Here is a 21,295-nt window from a genome sequence, read left to right as displayed (position 1 = left end):
CTATGTCTTAGCCTCAAACCTTTATCCAAGCAGAAATAATTTCTTCTTTACCTTGAGAGAGAAGCTAACCATTTTATCATACCTGCATTAGGATTAGCCACAATGAAGTATAGCACAGTTCATGGGAGTGACAATTCAAGACCAAGATCCAAAAAATGAATATGGCGTTAAGGAAATGACTGAACAGAAGGTGGCTTCCCTAGCTGTAAGTTGGAGACTACTAAAGCAGTCATACCACAAACATTAACAGCTTTGTATTTCTTGACTTAATCACAGAACAAAATGCTTGAACCACAGAACGTGCAAGGTGATTCAGTTGTAGCCCTTTACTGCACCGGTGAACAAGGAATAGACTTGCTGCTACTAAACTGAACACTCAAACAGGATGCAATAGACAGCTACTAATGAGATGAATTCCATCTTCTAAGGAGTCAGAACAGTTGAACGGTTTATTATTCATTCTTGTGATCACCCAAGAGAAAGGCTCCAGAAGTGAAGGTTATCAGCATCCTAGAGCCACTACTATGAATTGACAATTGAAGGTGAATTGTTAACTTAGCTTGCATTTTAAGCTTAATCTCCCAAGGTAGCAGCTAGCAAGCTGGAAAAGCTCAGCAGATCCACCTACTTCATCTGTTGAAGGCAGACCACCAAAAGTCAGAAAGCACAAGGGTTGGTATTACACAACGGTTCAGTTCCTCCCATCCCACTCCAAATCACACAGTGCCTTTGCTCCATAAAGGAAGGGAACACTACCTCACACATGTAGCAAGATGGGCTTTTTGGCCCTGAGACTCCCAGAGCAGGCTGCCATGGTGAACAACGAAACTACATCTCTGCTTTTCTTCATGCAAGTGTAGGAGCTACTAAGATGCCACTTGCACTGTAGTTGCCATCAAGAATAAAAGCTAATAACTTGCACCACTGCTAGCTTGTACTATGCAAGGCATTTACATTTACCTGACTGACACTGCTTTGATACTGGTCTCCAGCATGTAGCATGTGTCAATACTGCCTCCCAGGCATGGAAGTGTAGTTGAAGACTGATACTGCTCAGTCTTACCAACAAACCTCAGTAACCTGGCAGGTCAGAACTGTCTTAACTGTCTGGGAGTACTGCTGAAGTAACTTCAGACAGCACTTCACACTCCGGCTGGCAGTAATAGAGTAGCCCACTGACCAACTTGAGATAATGTGTTCCATTTCAGTGCCAGAAGAATAACAGAGACCAATACTTTAATTGCTTGTTTTTTGTTTTTTTTTTATTCCCCCCCTTCTCTGTATTTAGGATTTACAGTGGTTTCCTCAAAGAGCATTCATACCTGTAGAGCTCTAAGAGGTAACAGACAAGATTGTTTCAGTCATACATACAAAATTACTTATGCTTACAAATTTTTGGCAATCATAGTAACCCGTTTTTTCCTATTGCCATTGCCCCAACCATTGAAAAACACAGTGTACAATAATTTACATTTTAAGTATTTCAAAGTGCTTGATAGTGATTTTCCAGGAATAATATTTACAAGTGGCATATACACATATGTACAGCTGTTATACTATAGCACAAGTCGTGGCTGGAATATGGCTTTCTATGGAAAGTGCTTTGTATTTGGCCAGTGGTGTTACTGACTGACCAATTCAAGGGTTACTGATAAAATAGTAACCACTAAAAGCTGAATTGTTGTGGACAGGTATTTACAGAGTTGGTTGTTAAGCTGCATAAAACAGCTAATTATGTAAGTGTTCCATACACAGAGAAAGTATCTTCATTCTTCCAAGAACGGAGGAAGTCTTTCAGCCACAAACATGTTTATCATCCCCGTAAGTGTAAAGCACAAAGTAAACTGAAAGTGATTGCTGATCCAGTGCTCACAGCATATCATCATCTGTGCTTACAACAGATATCTGTAAAAACAAAAGAAGTATGTTAACTACAATTTTAACCAATAAAGGACAAAAAACAATGCAAGTCTTCGCTATAGGGCAGTCTGAAGTTTTATAGAATCACAGAATCCTTAGAGTTGGAAGGGGCCTTTTAAGGCCATCTAGTCCAACTCTGCCATGAACAGGGGCATCCACAGCTCAATCAGATTGCTCAGGGCCTGATCCAGCCACACCTTGAAAGTCACTTGGTAGGTCTCTGCTACATCCACTCTGAGGACTAGCCTGGAACCTCAGGCATTTCAACCAGTTTACTTACTGCAGGATAGGTGTGTCCCACTGAACCGCTGTGTCTTCCAATATCAATTGTGAGGTCCTCTTCTGTAGTTTTCAGATAGACGGGGTTATCAAAATTCATGCTTTTCATGTTCTTGTGCTGCCAATTACGCCACATGAAGTAGCCAGCCACAGCAGCCATCATCAGCAATACTTTAGGAAAAAAATACATTTTAAGTATAGTACTCTATATCAAGTCATTATCTACATCAAGTCAAACTTTGAATAGGAGGAGATTATCCCACCAAAAAGGATCTCAAGACTCGGTACTCACAGATAGGAAGAACAGCCCAAGCTCCTGCTGCTCCTCTTGCAGCTACTTCAGACACCACACTACTGATGTTGAATCCTGCACAAGAATTTGTAAAGTAGTGAGGGTGCTTAATCACAAGCTGGCAGATTTTTTCAGATTTCTAAGACATTAAGCCTAAAAGTTGCTTCAACATTAACTTAATAATGCTCTACCAGAACAGTGCTAAGAGGCTTCGTCTTATCTTAGCAGAAAGCTTTTTTGCCTGCCTTCTTTGAGCACTCTTGGCATTTCATGGAACCTATAGGTTCCACACAGTCATAAATGAACAAATTCTGTTTATCACATACTCCAGCTGTTGTACTTCTACTACATGAAGTAGTTTGTGTTTTCTACTTGCATGCAAAGGAGAAGATTTCAAGTATGCTAGTAGGTCAGTTTGCATTTCTCTTTTTTTTTTTTTGTTTAGCAATCTGAGTTATTGGGACCAGTACCTCCAGGAACTAGTCCAACAGTTGGAGATTTTTCTGTTGTGCTGGTATCTTTAGCCTCAGTGTAAGCCACAGTTGTTCCAGTACCTGAAACTAATTATAGATCAAGAACCCAGTTAATCCTGAAGTTCCACAATGGCTTAACTATGACAGCCATGGCAGCGAATGTTTAGCAGATGGCAGAATGGTCATGCAGCTTGTTAGCTTTATTGGAAACACTGACATTAGTTATCTCACTAAGTACAGCTTCCGCTGAAGGTGTTGATCAAAAATGATTCCATAAGCCAAGGTAGCCAGTTAAACAGGCATAAGCTCTAGGTATTTAAAGTAATTGAAAACATAAGCCATCCTACTCCTCATTTCAGGATCTCTGTATAATATTTGGTTCCATAAAGTCTGCAGGTCAAATAAAGCATTACTATGGATATCAAAGGCTATACAGCAGCCACTATCTTCAGCCAATGGAGAACCATGTCCTCACATTCACTGCTTTGACTGTAGCAATCAATTAACATGCAATTTATTAAGTGAAACCTTGGAGTTTCTAGTCCCACTAAACTGGACAAACAAGCCTGCCATATAGCCAGCGCTCAGTGTGCTAGCAGCAGCATGTTTGCTTGGAACTGGAAAAGAGGTACACAAACTCCCTATGCCAGCAAGATTAACCTAGAGCATTTCAAGATGGTGGATTAAATCAGTGTAGAGCAGTGTTAGTTTATAGCCGTAATTTTCTTACAGAGGGACTAGATATGCTTTGTGCACATGCCTGCTGTCTGCAGAAAGCTGTGGAAGCACAAGGTCTTACTGCAAGTGATGATGATGCAGAAGCCAGGCATGGACTTTGAACAGTACTGGCAGACTTGGAGAGCAGCTCAATGCAGGCTAGAAGACCACCCCCTCAAAGATGAGTTACATCAGATTTACTCATGCAGAGTTGTCAGACTGTACTGTCATGTTTGCCTCTTACAGGTTCAGTATCCCAATTCTTCCCCCACCCATCCTGAAGGAAGTTTGTTACCATACCTCCACATCTCAGACCATCCTCCTGCAAGAAATATCCAGCAGGACATGCACAGGTATACTTTGGAGAGTGTTCATTTATCTGAGGAGCAGGCAGGCACAGGTAGCTACAGCCTCCATTTACCATGTTCTCTTCACACCAGTTCCTGCCTGTTGGTACAGGTTCATTTTAAGTGATTGACAGGAGTGAGCTTTCAAGCTCCAGAGGCACAGCATAATTTTTTGCTCAGTAGTTGCTCTAGTTGAGTTGTTTATCTCTGCAGGTTATATCTGCTTTGCCCAAGCAAGAAAAATTGCAACTAGACTCTCTCTTAAACCCCATGGGGGTGCTCGGCTAGCTAAAAGCTTCAAGTACCAAAATGAATTTGGTAGCTATACAGGGGAAGGATACAATTTGCCAACACCCAATCACAGCAGGCTTCATGCAGGTATATGTTGACATAACTATAAACTCTAGTAGTTACCTGAAGGCTGAACAAGTTCATGATAAACAATGATGTCCTGTGCATCATTGAGGTTGTTGACTAGGGTGACCAATTCAGCTCCAGTAAATTTGTTGGCACCATAGACTGCCTCGTTCTCTCCATCAATCCAGAAAACACGATCCTAGAAAATAGTCATTACCTCCCATTATCTCTGTCTTGCTATTAGCACCATAATTGCTAGCCACCTACTAGGAAGAGCTCTGAAAAGTACTGCAACAAGCCATCCTTACCTCAAATATTGTTAAAGCAAGAGGATGAGGAAGGAACATATGAGACTTCAGCACAAGTCTACGATCCTGGCCATTCAGATCCACACTTGACAGCATATGTAGTTTAGAATCAAGCCAATACAGACGGCTTTTTACAAGATCTAGGAGGGAAAAAAATGCAAAACACCACCACTTACTGGCTACATGGACAAGACCGCCAGAGTTTCCTGCAAAGGCTGCAACACCCACAGGCTCAAGAATAGCTGCAATGTTACCATATAGTTTCTTATTATATGGGAATACAGAAGGGTACTGCAGTGCTGCCTAAGTGTACTGTGCCTCAGCTAGGATACAGAACAGTGCAGGGAAGGTTACCACTCCAGCATCTGAAGTGCTGTGCCTGTTGTAACATCTCTATGCATGCAGGAACTTCCCAATATCAAAAGCTGAAAATAGTTCTCTGAAGGATGACCTTGGCTTCTGTAGCCAGTAGATTACTAAAGCTCCAGAATTCCTCTGGCAGAGACAAATTCAACATACCTAGAGCAATTCCATTAGGCCATTGGATTTCTGTTGTCACAAGCTGCTGTCTGTCAAATCCATTCATTCCTGCTTTTTCAATTTTTGCTGGCTCACCCCAGTCTGACCAGTACATAAAGCTGTGAAGCAGAATTTATGTTGTATAACACACTAAAGAACTGTGTAATATCACTCTTAATTATGACATTCACTAACAAGTAGCTAGACACAGGCTGTGTAAGTTGGCTATCAGAACACGGAGTAGATAGTAGATTCGTTCTTTTCGGAGAACTAGGACAAATACTCACCCAGAGAGAGGATCTACAGCAATAGAAGCTGGCTCTCTCAGCTCAGACAGAAATAACACCTTTCTTTTTTTGCCATTTAGGCTGGCCACTGAAATGGTCTTCACAGATGAGTCAGTCCAGTAGATGTTCTTATAAATCCAGTCAACAGCAATTCCTGCAGGGCTGTGTATGTTGTCTAGGATTCTAGTGTGTGTTCCAACCTTATCACGGGTATCAACAGAGGCACTAGAAAACAAAAGTTACTTGTTTTTACCTCTCTTTGTCCCCACAGACAACAGCTTTTCATGCCTCAGCAAATACTGCCTGCTCAGGAGCTGCATGAAATCTAGAAGATGCACTTGTAAATCAGTTACCTTATAAAAAGTCACAATTGAACCAGATACAAGGAAGCGCAACAAGTATACACATGCTAGCTACAGGAGCTTGTAGCTACTGTACTTAGTCTTTAAGACATCAGTAATCTCGTTCTCAGCACAAGAGACTACAGAAGAATCTTGAGTAAAATGCAGGATGCTTAGGGTAGCACTAAGAGTCAGAGGCTAAGTCCATTTACCTGAAGATTGCTTTTTGGCTGAAGTCAGCCCAATAAAGCTTTTGTTCAGCAATATCAGCATCTAGAGCGACTGTGTTTCTTAGCTGCTCTACTAGCTGAATGTATTCTTTTCTCTCAAGGCCAATCTTCCTGATATCCCGTCGGTTGGTGAAAATCAGACATGGTTCTTTCCCTGGAGAAAAAGTAAATATTAATCTATGTTTCCAGACATAAGTATGTAAGTCACATACCAGTGGCCTTTAAGACAGTTTTTAGGAGTTGTATTTAGTATTTGCCATTCCACACTTGGAAATGGATGTTGATAGAGGTCTTAGCTGTAGCATACCCCATTCTTTTCTCCCTTCGTGATGAGGGGGTCCTCCTACCCTGGGAAAAAGTTCATCAGATAGAGTAGCTTTAAGTGCTGCATCACAGCATTATTCAGAGTGCTAGGACTGTCCAGGTCTGTACAAGTTATGGCACTAGCTGTGCTCTTAATAGCATAACTACAACAGCATGAAAATGTACATCACTTACTGCCTCACTTCCACAAATAGTGGACTTTCAGGCTTAGGGATATAGTCTTATGCCAATACTTACCCACAGCCTTGCACACTCCTGTAGCAAGATCCATCTGATAGCCACGGCTACATTCACACTTGTATCCTCCTTTCAGGTTGATACAGATTTGGCTACAAATACCAGGATTCTGGCATTCATCGATATCTGGAAAGACAAATTCATTTCGTTCTCATCTACAGTATCACTAGTGGGTTCACTGTTAACTTATTTGATACTTGCCTCCACAGGTTCTCCTGTCTACAAGCTCAAACCCAGCTGGACAGTCACATTCATAGCCAATAACAAGATCTCTGCAGATGTGAGAGCATCCACCATTGTTGACCAAACATTCATTTATGTCTAGAAGAGAAGAATTGGTCACTTATTAAACAGCATACATAAGTAGTCCTGAAATCTTAGTCATAGAGTGCTATACCAGGTGCTCATCTGCTTTCTCACAATCAGAAAAACCACAGTGGTACTTGAAGTCATTTGCAAGAAAACAACCTCAGGACCACAGCTCAGCTCACAAGCATGCTGCTTGTGTTATAAGTGGGCAGCAGCAGAACAAGACTGAGGCTCCTGGAACCTTCAGAGTCTAATAGCCTCAAGCACCTTCAGGTCACAGAGAAGTCATCCCAATCGTCAGTTTGGCTAGGATAAAGACAAGTATTAACTGGGTTACTCTTGTTTATTTTTGCTACTAAGGAAATACAGTTAAGTATTTCAGCCCAATATTTGACATCTCAAAGTGTTTAGTAGTCAGCACTGCATAAAGAGTTCGTTCACTTACTACATTCCTTGAGAGGCTCATCACTCCAGTCCTTGCAGTCTCCCTGATGGTTACACACTTTATTAATATCTATGCATTCTCCACTTCTGCACTTGAATTTGCCAGGTCCAGAACACTGAATAACTGAGATAATGAAGACTATGAGGGGGCTGCCAGCTTCAGCAACTTTGCAAAGTGTTTAGTCTTGCTTAGCTGCACACTCACCATTGTTACAGTTTGCTTCATCGGTGCCATCCAGACAGTCTCTCACACCATTGCACTGCCTACTCCCATGGATGCAGTTCCCATCTTCACACCTGAATTGGTCTGGTCTGCAGGTCCGAGAAGCTGAGGGGACAGCCAATAGACAGTTTGACTCCTGAAGCCTGGAAAAACAGACCAGGAAAACCAGGGGCCAAGGAGCACCTCCTATAGAAGAAGGTGCAAGTTAACTTACGGCAGTTGATTTCATCACTTCCATCTTTGCAGTCAGGATCTCCATCACAGCGCCACTTCTTGTGGATACATTCACCCGAGCCACACTGCACCTCACTGGTAGAGCACTTCACAGGAGGCACAGGCTGTCGGCCACATTGCTCCAAAGATTCATCAGAGTGGTCAGAGCAGTCAGCATCATCATCACACACCCAGCTGATAGGGATGCAAGTGGAGCTCTTGCACTGGAACTCATGAACACTACATGTTGGAGGTGCACATTCCAACTCATCACTACCATCACTGCAGTCATCTTGACCATTGCAGACAAAGCTCTTGGAAATACACTGCCCACTACTGCATGTGAACTCTGCTGCACTACAAGTCACGTTGCCTGGAGTAACAGGAGTGAAAAATATTAGCACGTTATCACAAGGAAGACTTTTGAATTAATATGTTTTGCTTTTCAGCTTCTTTGCTCCATCAGCTGTGAGCTAACAATGGGTCAACATCCTGTGCAAAGAAGGCTCTAGGGTAATCAACTGACCAGCTACTAGGCACACATGACACACAAACTGTCCTCCATCCTTAAGCATTAAGACTGAGATTCATCAGTTCTAAGCTACTGAGTGAAAATAACCTCCTTCTGAAGCAGTGAGTCTGTTCTGCTTTAGCATGCTAGCCTTTAAGAAAACAGGCTCAGAACCTGTGAACCAGAGACAGAAGGTAAGAGAATTGCTAACTCTGGAGTACAGTCTAAGGTATTGGTAACCAGATGGTCAGCATGCACAGTAGTTTGAAATTGAAGTGTTTTGTGCTGATCCCCAGGACAGCGGTGGCCCATTTACCTGGGCCACTGAAGATAAGCAGATCAAGATCTTGCAAAAGTTAGTCCTGTGACATTAAGCGGTCACATAACTTATATTGGTACAGATAACACTGGTTTTATGGCAGTGTTATGGCTAGCAGCTCAGTATGCCTAGGCTGATAGTTCTATCAACTTCATTAGAAATGCTGTCTGTAGATTTACTTGTCAGATTAAGTCATTTGCTTGCTGAGAAAGACAGCTACCCCACAAATGCAGAGCACAAGTCCAAAGATCTGTATCTCATTAAGCCATCCAGGCAAGGTAGCTGTGGTAGACGCCAGCCCTGTAACTTTGCTTACAGCAAATTTGCCTCAGGATACCTCAGGCAACTCATTTGCAGCAGAAACATTAGAACAAGCCAGAGACACCATACTCTAAACTCTGGCAGCTTCAGCTTCACAAGTGGACTGGCTTGAAGTTGCCACTTAACACTTGAAACCCAGCTTCCCTAGTCTACACTTTCAAACAAGTGTGCAAAATACTGTACAACCAGGCTATGTAGTAGAATAGCTGCCTCCTCAGCCACAAATCCCAGCTGCATCTCTAGGAAACAAACTCAATATAAGCAGCAACTAGAGTTACCTGTTAAGAAACCCTGAAGAAAACAAGTTCTGATGGTTTGCCTGACATGTAACTAAGCCTACAGCTATTGCCAAAACTAGCCAGGGACCAAGACAGATGTTGAATAGCTTATACTGTTGCACTTAACTTCAACGTATAGAGGACTGTTAGAACAGGTCTGCTTTGTTAAGTGGGCTGCAATACAAATACAAGCATAGGTTTAAGGAAATACTGATACAAGGAATTTATCTTCCCAGGTATACTGTCCAGCTAGCTTCTTCTCAGACAAGTCAATTTCAAATAGAGTTATGCAGCCACCATTTCATCCCTTACCACAATTCTCTTCATCTTCTCCACTGTCACAATCTTTTTCACCATCACATTTCCAGGACACTGGGATACACTGGGTTGACTGAGGACCACAGCTGATTTCATTTACCCGGCATGTTCTCATATCTATTGAAAAAAGTTTAAGTTCAATTTAAGTGTTCTGAAATTTAAGAGCTACTGATCTTGGATTTCAGCAGTTGTCCTGAAAGTTGAATCTGAAAGGTTTCTGCTCTGGACACAGTTGCAATTAGATACCAGCATCCAGTGAAATCATTGCCTCTACTATGGAAGAGATTATACTAGTCTGTAGTATTCAGTAACAAAAGATCTGGAACTGGAAACATCTTTTAAAAGTATTTTTGTTATAGTAGCTTTGTGACTGAACATCAGTTAAACTGTAAAAGCCTATATAATACACAGTAGTAGGCAAGAGTAAATACAAAGTGAAGCTAAACTCAGGGCCAAAATACAGTGATTTCTCCCTAGCATAGGTCCTACTGATAAAGAACAAAGCTTCACAGATCAAGGGATACAGGTCTGTGGGATGAGGACTGTACTTAAGACTGAGGTTGCTAAACTCATAGTCAGGGATTATGACTTTTGTTTCCTTCCCCCCAGCTCAAAGTCAGTCACTCAGTTCTTATGGCCAGCCCTGGTTAACTTGCAAAGTAGCTGTCATGGAAGATTGTGATCACTCTGAACAAGACACAGGCCTGCCATGTTGTGATTAGTGTCTCTTACTGTAACAGAAATCTTATATTTGCCATCTTTAACCAGGTACAAGCACAGATCCCCCAGTTCTGAATCCTTTTAATATGTGATAAGTCTTGTCAAGACCCCGATGTGGCCAAAGCCAAGCTAGTGCTTATGAAGGTACATTTCCAAGACAAGTGAAGCCCTTTTTTTTTTTTTTTTTGAAGAGAGCCAGGTGCAAGTAGGTAAGAAGTCAAATGGCTACAGCCTGCTGGCTTGCCTGCACTGATGGGCAAGGCTCACTTACGGCACAGTTCAGCGCTCTCATCAGACCCATCCTCACAGTCCGGATCCCCATCACACTGCCATCTGTTCGGCACACACTGACCACTGTTACACACAAAGTCAGATTCAGCACATGTCTTCTTCACTGAAAGGGAAAAGGACAGGTATTTTCATATACCAGATCTCAGTTTTTCTTTTGCAGCTAGAGATAAGCTACCTCACCCCTAGGAAACTGGTGCAACAACCTTAGTACTTGGATGTTGGGTGTTTTCTTCCACCAGCCTAACAATGCCGGTATTTAACACTTCCCAGAGAGTTACACAGCATAAAACACTTATCTTCCCATAAGCAGATACTGAAGGACTGCTAATGTTAAAGGAGAGTTGCTACGTAGCTAGAAGAGCTGCAATTTCACCTGCACAAGTTAAAGTACAGACTTAACAGCTATTTTCAGATTTTGAACTTTATGCTTATTATCAAGGCATTAGTAGTGCCATCACAGAAGCTTGGTACTATGTAACCCAACTGTGTAACTCAAGCAGACCAACAGTCCAGCCACACCAGTGCTGGATATGAAGTCTGTTCTGCCTTGTCTCTAAGTACGTCTAAATATCTGTCTTGGGCTCCATGTCTGCACAAAACATTGAGTTGCAGCCAGAGCTAGAATCAGTGTTTATATGAAATGCAGCAGAATCACTTTCACACATAACAGGACATCAAACCTTGCAATTGCCAACAGCTGCATACTAATGGCAACAAGCTTCTACTGTGTTTTCAAGTAAAAACTGAAAAGAGCATTGCATTCTGTTCTAAGCAATTGCCATCCCGGCAAGTAAAGTTTTAGTCATGAGCTTTTCTCTCAGTTCCAGGAGACTTCCAGAGCACCTACAGAATTCAACCGCATCATACTGATACAAGGCATCTAGACAGTCCCCGAGCTTTTCTAGGCAATTTGTCCTCTATTCTGTATTAGAGCTGTAAGAAGTGCTGGTCAGAATAAGCATCTTTCTCCAACTATCCACTTTCCGCTGTTAACCCTTACTGCAAACTAGCGAGTACAGCTGCAGAGGGATTACTTCTGCTTCAGTACTTACCACAAGCACTTTCATCACTGCCGTCTGAACAGTCTTCATCACCATCACATTTCCAGAGTAAAGGAATACAGCGTCCATTACTACACGGGAACTGGGATTCCTCACATTTTGCTTTTGCACCTTCAATGAAAAAAAGAATCTGAGCTCCTGTGCTGCTTAGCACTATTTCCTTTGTTTTATCCCATGCTCAATAAACAGATATGTTTTCATGCTGACGCCAAGTTCTGAATTTTTTTATTATAGTAACTTTTGTCAGTCTTGACAGTAGAACCAGAAGCTTTCCTTCACTGTACAACAGCAGAGATTAAGCAGTATAACAGTATACCTGTCAGACAGCAGTAAGCCAGTCTCAGTATTCGTATTATTGAGCTTTCCTTTTCAAGGCTAGGTCAAGTTTGCAAGGCAAAGAGATGCTCATAAACAGGCTCCTGCTGCCTACAGCCTATCACTGCGTTCTAAAAACTCCTCAGGCTCTGAGCAAGCTGCTTTTAAACGTGACTTAATTTCAAACTGTATTGGCATTCCAGTGCTCTGATGCTAACGTATTACAACCCCAACACGTTTGTAACAGTGGCTTAAATATCTGCTCTATAACCGAACAACATTCTTTCATCATGTAAGTTACCCTAGCAGTAGCAGCCCCAATGTCTCAAATCATAATGCACAGAGTTAATTCCCATCATCTGGTTGTTAACAGAGTACCCACAAACAAGGGCCCACAGAGGCATTCCTTAGTAGACGCAAAGGGAAGTGCGATGACATACCCAGATTTTTTCTCATTATTAAAGCTAGGTCAAGCGTAATGCTAAGAGAGCAAGATAATTTATCACTTCCTTTTGGAATTAAGTCTCTCCTCTCCAAACCAGTAAGACTAATTATTAATATGCTTAAGTCAGGTACTCTTTTGTGCATGATGCTTGAAGTACACTTTCCAGAATATTTTCCCTTCTGAAATGGTATGTCCCCGTCCCTCAAGGGAGTATGCTTTGTCTTGAAGCTCTGCTATAACTGTCAGTAAAAGCAGCAGCATGCCTCTTCAGCAGAGAAGCCAGAGCTGTTCCACATCATGCTTGCAGAAAAGTGTGTGAGTATATGCACGAGTTTTGGCTATACACATCCATGGCATGATGCAAAACTCCTGCTCCCCTTGGTCTATTGTATCATTTAATGGCAGTGCTCTGTTTTAGCCTTCCACAGCTTTGAAAGGGCATCTAATTTTAGTAGAACTCAACTTGCTATTTTATATCTTCTGTGCATGACATGCAATATGCAAGACAGTTCCCAAATGAAGGGAAGCCATTCCACTCTCTGAAACTGATCCATTTCACATTGTATTGCTAACTCTCAGGCACTAGATAACAGCAAGCACTAGACAGAATATAAGCAAGGAGAACAAGGGCAGTTTTACTTGCCAACTGTATCATGTAAATTCAGACTGGAAGTAAATGATTTGAAATAACAGCTTATTGAGCTCTGCTGGTGTTTCAGCAGTTTTACTGGTTGAGTAAAACACTGACCTAGAGTCAAGCCATAACAATTTGTTTCATGGGAACTGTTTAAAGAGTGCCAGAACAACTGGACATCAGTGCACATGCCATGTACTTCCATCACTCCTTTTCAGGGTGGGGGTTGTACCAGCAGGCAGTTTCCAATAGCATGGTTTTTCAGCATTACCACTGCTTAGTCAACAGCTGTCAAACAAGCAGCTTGCCTAGTAGTGCCAGAGGGGAGATCTCAGCCAGCTGAGTGGGTACAGAGGCCACAGCTATCAGCTTGCTATTAGCTGGCATAATCCTGCTGTCCAATTGCCTCCAACAGAAGTAGACATCTGCTTGGCTGATCACACACCATCCCAGTTATTTCTGTATTACTAACTAAAACACAAAGTAACTGACTCCTGCAAGTTTTGAGACTTTCTTATCCAGGCTTTCTCAGTGGGAAAGTCAACCCTCCCCAAAATAACATGCTAGAGCTATTAGACTAAGCCTGCCATGCAGGAGATCCCAAAATAACTCCTACAGTCTTTAGTTACGCTATTTCCAGTTAGAATAACTTAGTAAAGGCTTGCAGAGCACATTGTGACTTACAGTGTAACACCACTTTGACCAGAAAGGACAGGGAAGCTATCCACAAAGCTAAATCGAACAGGAGCTAAGCTGGGAGTTAGAGCTATAACTTTGCAGTCACTACAAGGAGGCATCCTAATAAGGTGCCCTTTCTCCTGCAGCTGATCTACCAAACCAACTACTTTTGCCAGCCCGTGAACTAATAAGGAATAGCTAGCACCAAACACCCACCCACCAAGGTTATCATCTGTTGCTACTCCTTTAAGATAACTCTGAAGCTCTGAAGGCCACAAGCAGTGAGCTCCAGCTGATCACTACCTGTGGTCCCATCCTGCACTAAGCACAGTTCTGCAATGCCAGGCAGACATTTAGGCAAGACAATACCATTCTAACCCACTGTTCTTTGAAACAGCCTCACACCTCAGCTGCTGCTTCTGTCACTAGCAACCTAGTGATTTTTAGACTGATATCAATCAACCACTACTTCAAAAGCTACTCTGCATGTGCTGGTCATGCATCAGAAGCACCTTCACATCTTTTGCCCTCTTTCGGACAGAAGAGGTAGAAGAGGGCGGAAGAGGTGGAAGACAAGTAACTGCACAGGCCGAGTGTAAGAAACATCACTGTACTGTTCCCCAGGTTACCCACTTCTAAGGAATGAACTTAGAAGCAGGGCGAAGGAGCAGTCACCATTACCAACTAAGTTAAAGCATCCAAAGCTTTCTCTCTTAGCTCTGCCATCACCACTTGTCTTCACTCCTTAAGCAGATTGTCAGTTTACTTGTCTGACGCCAGCTAGACATGTGACACTTGTGTGCTGTCATATGACACCAAGTACCAAAAAAGCTTGCAACAGTGATTAGGAAACCCACATACAGGGGAACAAGAAGAGCCTGCTGCTCTGGGAGCTGTACAGGCCACTGCCTCAAACTGAATGAAGAAACTCAGAGAACTAGAGCTGCCTGCAATGCCTGACTCCTCATATGATTTCTAAGTACTGCACGCTAGTGATTTCAGTGCCAGCCAGTTCCAACCTTCATGTTACAGCTGCATAACCAAAGGGCCTGTGTCTACTGTAGACAAGGCATGGGAGCAGTCTACAGGACAGGAAATGAAGGTAGGACTTGAACACACGCTTCTCTTTCTCATTTTTGCTGGGAGAACTGGGAATCAATCTCATGGCTGGGTTCTACCCAGCAAACCCCATGTCTGAACTGCACCATACTGCTGGGACTACAAAGCCTAACTCTCTATAAGCACACACTGAGAACATAATCAAGGCCGAACACTTCAGTGCACTTCAGAATGCTAGCCAGGAGATCAGGGCACACTGCTCCCAGACCTTCAGCTCAAATGAGATACAACAACACACATCAGTTACCCTCTTTGCACCTAGAAGAGTAGCACACGCCTCAGTTTTTGGAGAAAGGAAGGAGTTAGTTCATTGATAACCCCCTCCACTCGAAGAGGAAATGTTTTTAATTGACCATGCAACTAGCTTAATGTTCAAGTTCCACTGCCACAGGGGTAACCACATCTACGCCGGCAACAATCACCATCAGGGCTACCTGCGAGGGCCTGCCTTGCGAGGGCTTCAGCACAGGCAAGGCTCAACCTCGCCGCCAGGTGGAGATCCCCCACGGTGGTTACAGCTGGCCCGAAGCGAGCCAAGCCACCGCCGCTGGATGCCACAAAGCCAAAGTTGCCGAGTAGTTTGACAACCCCTCCGACACGGCGGGCTGACCCGGAGCCGCCCTCCCCGCCGCCCAGCGCGCAGACCCTCCCTCACCGCCAGGCATCGCCAAACCTCCCGCAGCAACGGCGGCACCGCGGCGCTCCCGGCAAAGTCGCTCTGGGGCGGGGAGGAGCGAGCCGGCCGCGGGCTCGGGCCCACCCGCAGCGCCCCGTCCGTGCTCCGTCCGCCCGCGGAACCGGTGCCTCGCGGCGGGGCTGGTGGTGGCAGGCCAAGCCCGAAGGCCCCACGCTTCTCCTCCCCTCCGTGGAGCCCCAACCCCCCAGCACAAAAGAAAAAGCACACCACAACCAAACAACACACACAACAAAAACAACCGAAAGGGGTGGAGGAGAAGAGGCGATCGCGGGCAGCGGTGGGAGCAGCCCCGGCGGTGCGCGCCCCAGCCCCCCGCGCCCCGCACTTACCGTCGGTGGCAGCAGGCAGGCAGCCGAGGGCGAGCAGCAGGCAGAGCGCCCCGCAGCGCGGGAGCGCCCACCGCCGCGCCCCGCACCCACCGCCAGCCGCCGCGCTCCGGTCTCCGCGCTGCCGGCTGGACCGCATCACCGCGCCGAGGGGACGGAGAGAGGAGAGGCGGGGAGGGCGGGCGGGCAGACGTCGCGGTCGGAGACGCGACGAGGAAAGGAGGGAGCCGGAGACATGCACGGGGGGAGGGTGTCCCCGCGGCGCTCTTATACCAGCCGCCCGGCCGTCCTGCGCGGCCGTGGTGACTCACGGCGCCGCGCCGGGCCCCGGTTGGCTCGCCAGCGCCGCCCGCCCCCGCTTCCTCCTCCGCGGCACCTGCGGCCGCCTCGGCGCACCCGCACACCGGCTCGGATCGGCGCGGTGAGTGGCGGCGCGGCGCGTGCCGCGGGCTGAGCCTTCCCCCCTCTCCCCCTCCCCCGGGCTTCCTCCTGCGGGCAGAGGCGCGCGGCTCGGCCGCCAGCCCCTGCGCCCGGCTGGCGGTGGGGGCAGTCCCCGTGGGAGCGGGCTGTGCCGGGCGGCGGGCTGCGGCGGCGGTGGCTTTGTTCTCGCACGCGCCGATCCCGCGCCCCGCCGCGGGGAGGGGGTGTTGCTGGGTTCTCCGTCCTGGGCAGCCACCGCGAGGCGTGCTGGAACCCGCGCCGAGGGATGGCTGTGGCCGAAGGAGCGTTTCTTGAGTTTGGTGTACCCCCGCCGCGTGCTTGCGTGCGTGTTTCCTCCCTCCCGTAGCAGAAGTTGGCTTAAACGAAGCGGGCGCTGCTTGCTGAGGAGGAAAATCGCTACTTCTGCATTCTGAGATCAGGGATTGTAGTTAATTAGTAATTGCACGAAATGATATGCCGAAGTCATGTAATTACAAGCTTAACCTTTTATTTTAAGGAAGAGTATGGGTAGTTTTGTTCTGCATGTGTAGCCTTTTGAACATCCTCTTACACTTTGCTGAATTAAAGTAAAAGGATGGATCCTTAAAGAGCAAACGCGATTTTGTTCACGGCACTCTTAAAATTTACATTTGAGTCTTAGTGATTCTCTTTCGTATTTACTTTTGTAGTCCTGCTATTTCACGTTAATAGTGTGTTTTGTGCTCTTAATATCTTGGTGGCAACATAAACCTCAGCAAGCTTCTTCATCCAAAAATGATTAAGGAGTAGGGTATGCTTTCATTGCTTGGAAGTGAAGTCTTGAATTAAATTGATATTAGTGTGGTGTTGCAGGACATTTTCAGTTACGGGGATGATTCATCGAATAAAGCACTATCTGCCATTCCATGTTGCTTAAATGTCTTAACATATTTCTTTATATGTTATTTGCAGAGTGAACCCTTTTTGAATCATATCCAGTTGTGTCATGGTTCCACTACAGCCAAACCGCACCACTGCATTAATGACTTTGGAGTGGATTATCTCACACTGTCGTGTAATGAATGATCGTCCAGGCCATCCAAATGGGCAAATGGTTGTTGTTGCAGAGACTTGTTAAAAAAGGGCAAGATTTAATTTCTTGTAAATGGAGTACACCTGGAAATGGTATTCCTGATACGTGTGTAAATGCAAAGAGAGCAATTCCTTGTGTTTGCTTCCCTACAGCCCTCCTTCCTCATGGCCTCTGCTCTGCTTTCTCATTCTGCATTTGATGTTGCATTGGCTTCTACAGCCACATCCTTGCAAACATATGCTGCTTCAAACAAAGAAAATTGGTTATGTACAAGTGCATTGACTGGGGTCCTCAGGAAGATGGCTTAATGTAAGTGGTACACTGAAAACATAGATCTCCTTGCAGAACTTCTGTGTGACAAATTGCTTTCAGTCGGGTGCTCACTGTTGCATGGTCTGCTCTGCTCTGGACTGAATTTCCATTTCAAAAATGGCCTGTTACCATTACGGAAATATTTCATGAGCTGAGTGCAGCAACACACAGCAAGACCCCAGTTTCACAGCAGCACACAGTTGGACATAACTTAGTATATGCTAGTAGTTGATGGTTTTCCTTGTTTGTCTATGGGAGATATAGATTCACTGGAGGGGAGAAAAGTGTGCCCTGCATTATCCATCCCTTTCCATACCTAACCATTTGAACTTCTAAAGCAGAAATTCTTGTAAATACTTTTTTTTTTTAATGTTTCAAGTAAGTTAAAATGCAGCTGGGTGTGCTTGAGTCTGATCATCTGGTGTTATCTCCAGAAGAGGAGCTTGGACAGAAGAGATCTCTTCCCTCCTTAGCACCTTTACAGGATCCCTGCCTGTTTAAGGAAAGGCACGGAGCCAGCCACCCATTATATGGTGATCTCTGTGCCCTGGAATCCAGGAAGCATCTGCACGGAGGTTCTGTGCCTTGGCACAGCCATAGCCTTGCAGAGGTGGGAGGGTTGGTGGTGCATTCTGTGAGCGGTGGGTGTATGGCTTTGGCCATGCATCAGTATTCAAGCCCCGATAGATCTACACAAGAGAAGCAGAGTAAAACAGTGAGTTTCTGTTGGGAATACGCACGCCTGTGAGAAAAGCAGCCCTACTGTGCTAGTGATAACAGAGGAGCAAAGCACCCAGGGGAGCCTGGGGTTCAGCGAGGGTGCTGAAGCATGTGGGGAGTGTGAGATGGCTTTAGTGGCACGAAGACTTTCATCATCTGTCTGGGAAATGCATGAACATTGCTTTGTTTCTGTTTGTGGCCGTGAGTTTCTTTCAGTTCTTGCTGCATCTGTTTGAATGGAACTTTTCAGCTATCAAGAGGTTGAGCAGCTGCAGGTGCAAAGTGGGTGAGAAGGTGGGAGCGCAGGACGGCGTGGGGAGGGATTGCTGGCATTGCCACCACTGTTCCGCAAGGTCCTGTAGCCTAGAGCAGTCTCAGAGGACGCTCCCCTTGCTCATGTAACTAGCATACGTCCATCAGCTGTTACTCACATTACTACGTATCTGTTATGATGTTATTAACTGTGCACTATAAATACACATGGTATGCAGAGCACAGTACTAACGTTTCCAAAAGCTTTTAGGCATTATCCAGGGCTAAGATCAGACTGTCTGAGAGACCAGAGAAAAGCATTCAGAAAATTTATTTCTAGCAGTGGCTTCTCCTGCAGTACTGAGCGGGCAGTTTCAGAGGGGCTTCACCAGACAGGGAATTTTTTGTCACAAGTTTCATCATTTGGGATGAGAGGACCTGCTGTCTTTGTGGGGTATTCTACAAATTAATTTGTTCATATGTGCAAAGAACTGTAAAGAGTCAAGTGGTACATGGTATTAAATATTCTGCATAGTAGTTTTATAGTTGCTTATTCTTTTAGACAGATCTCTTCGTCTCCGTTTCGTTTCATGTGCCATAACCAGTAAATATTTGTGAATATTTGGTGATGTCCCTTTGAAAAAAAAAAGCTGGAGAAGATTGCCAAGGAGCTTAGTGAACCAGTCAGGCATTGCCTTTACCTTGAAAAGTGACCCAAGTGAAAGGAAATGGCATCACGTTAACTTTCCTTTTGGGGATTTTGATGGATATAAGGACCTAGAAACTTTGTAACATCAATTCACCTGAAAATGCCTTTGGACTTACAGTAGGCCTGTTCTTTGGAATAGTTGGCTGTTTTTATTATAGAGTGTAAAGTCAAAGGAGAAAATAAAGGACATGAAAGGGCCTTCTGGAGTTGATATAATCTGTGTGAACTCGGTGAGTTTGGTGTTCCTTTATTTTGCCTTAAAGATCTTACACCCTCCATTCCAAATGAGTTCCTGAAGCACTGGGATTATACTAAATCACCATCACGTCTTAAATCAATGAGACTTTTGCCTCCAGTTCATTTGGTGAAGGACAGAAAGTGAGGATATGTCTACAGCAGTAACTTAATCTAATAAAGAAAAGGAAAGCCTCATGGGTAGAGAAAGCAACAGCTATGTATCACGGGATAGCATCCTGCCTTAGGATCACTTGCAAAAATATTGTCTTCAGTATGTGCTGCTATCAAAGATGTCACTTGCTTATAAGATCATTGTATGCCTGAACTGACAATAATCGAAGGAGCTGTTCTCATGGCTGCATTTTTGAAGTGCAGAGGCAAGATCTATATAACTGACCTCAGTGTAGCTGTACACAGCATAAGACAGACAGAATGCATCCTTTGGGAATAATATACAGTAGGTATGTGTATGAATCCTTCTGGCCAAGATCATTTCATACCTTATCTGAGGAACAGATTGGCCGCTTTTTTTTCTATTGCTGTAAGGTTTCTCAGCAAATTATTTGGAAGCTTATACCATTGTTAAAAATGCTACTCAGGTTCGTGTTCTGTGTTTTCTGTGCTGCTTGAGAAAATATAACGATAGTAACAAAGATTTGCACTTAGGATACACCTTTCCCATGTTGTTCTTTGGATACCTAGCGAATGGGAGTATAAGACTCACAAGCATGTTCCCCTACCCTTGCCATTACCATCATCTGAGTTATAAAATGAGGCAGACAACTGATGTGTTGCTCTTGATTTTAATACAACTTCTTGCAGAATTTTGTTATCAATAGTACAAAAAACTTGAGAAGATGTTAGGAAATGCTTGTCTCTATTGGATGCATTCTTCAACACTGGTTACAATCCTTGACTGGCCAACATGGGGTGAAATTTCCTGATTCTTTGAGGACAATTTATTTTCCTCTGTGCTGTGGATTACCCATTTTCTCTGAGCAGGGTTTTCTCTGCTTGTAAGGCTGTAGCATGTGTAACATGAGCAAGGACACATTTTGGTTAGTATTACAGTATTGGAGGACATCAAAGCAGTAAAAGTTACACTGGGGTCAGATCCTGGAAATAGTTTGTTTTCAAGGCCCAAATCCATATTCTATCGGTGGTGCTGTGCTTTGCGCATTTTTTACAAAGTTGCAAATGAGGGATGTGTTGAAAAAGCCACCTGTTGGATCCAGAATTTCCCGCCTTTTTTTTTTTCTTCCATTAGAGCATGGTAAAATTTCAGTTGTGGTGGGAAAAGAGGATGTGGGACAGAGTGTGGCTTCAAAATACAGCCCAGCTCATTTGTCAGCTGCTTTGTCAGTGCTTCCAGTTTTTATATTTATCTTTGGAAATAAGATATTCTTTAGAAACGTCATTCCCTCATGTGTAGTGCAGTGTGAATTCTATGTGCTCAGTGATAAGCTAAATAGCTGATAACTGAAAATTTATTTTCAACATACATAAGTTGCTCCAAAAGTGATGCCTCCTCTTGATTTCCATGGAAACTACAACAGAGAGCACATAACACTATTTGATAGAGCAAATTCTCATCTACAAATCACTGTTTTTCAACAGTCACCACCATGAGCTGTGCATTTTCATCACCTATGAGCAAGAGCCTGCATGCTGCACTAGTAACAATCTGCACCACTATAAGTGACTCACAGTTGACACTGCT

The 21,295-nt window shown here is 44.3% G+C and overlaps 1 protein-coding gene and 1 long non-coding RNA gene across 4 annotated transcripts; one reads left to right on the top strand and one right to left on the bottom strand.

Moving 5' to 3' along the window:
• VLDLR (very low density lipoprotein receptor) lies at nt 1,236-16,097 on the bottom strand. Of its 3 annotated transcripts, none has more exons than XM_021380702.1 (19): nt 15,857-16,097; nt 11,631-11,750; nt 10,559-10,681; nt 9,562-9,684; nt 7,822-8,193; nt 7,590-7,712; nt 7,386-7,508; nt 6,833-6,952; nt 6,632-6,757; nt 6,053-6,224; nt 5,500-5,724; nt 5,213-5,331; nt 4,694-4,833; nt 4,443-4,584; nt 3,982-4,128; nt 2,962-3,051; nt 2,492-2,566; nt 2,201-2,370; nt 1,236-1,905 (listed from the first exon to the last, which is right to left on the bottom strand). In XM_021380702.1, the coding sequence occupies exons 1-19, from the start codon at nt 15,990-15,992 to the stop codon at nt 1,870-1,872; spliced, it is 2,682 nt and encodes an 893-aa protein (XP_021236377.1). In that variant the 5' UTR covers nt 15,993-16,097; the 3' UTR covers nt 1,236-1,869. The 3 variants fall into 3 exon arrangements, with proteins under 3 accessions (XP_021236377.1, XP_021236379.1, XP_021236378.1); XM_021380704.1 differs by lacking the exon at nt 15,857-16,097 and adding an exon at nt 15,486-15,510; XM_021380703.1 differs by lacking the exon at nt 2,962-3,051 and having other exon boundaries at nt 15,857-16,094.
• Nucleotides 16,154-21,095, top strand: LOC110389779. The gene is made up of 2 exons (XR_002433373.1): nt 16,154-16,274; nt 17,225-21,095. It is a non-coding gene; the product is annotated as an uncharacterized LOC110389779 (long non-coding RNA).

This window comes from Numida meleagris, chromosome Z (assembly GCF_002078875.1).
Source record: "Numida meleagris isolate 19003 breed g44 Domestic line chromosome Z, NumMel1.0, whole genome shotgun sequence".
Lineage (NCBI taxonomy): Eukaryota > Metazoa > Chordata > Aves > Galliformes > Numididae > Numida > Numida meleagris.
The sequence above is the reverse complement of the archived record's forward strand: the minus strand, read 5'-3'. Positions and strand labels throughout refer to the sequence as shown.

Excerpts from the sequence above, each read along its gene's own strand:
- VLDLR (XM_021380702.1), bottom strand. The coding sequence starts at position 15,992 with ATGCGGTCCAGCCGGCAGCGCGGAGACCGGAGCGCGGCGGCTGGCGGT. Across the intron at positions 8,194-9,561 it reads AGAAGATGAAGAGAATTGTG|GCAACGTGACTTGTAGTGCA; the intron begins GTAAGGGATGAA and ends CTGTTACTCCAG. Across the intron at positions 6,225-6,631 it reads AGGAGTGTGCAAGGCTGTGG|GGAAAGAACCATGTCTGATT; the intron begins GTAAGTATTGGC and ends CTTTTTCTCCAG.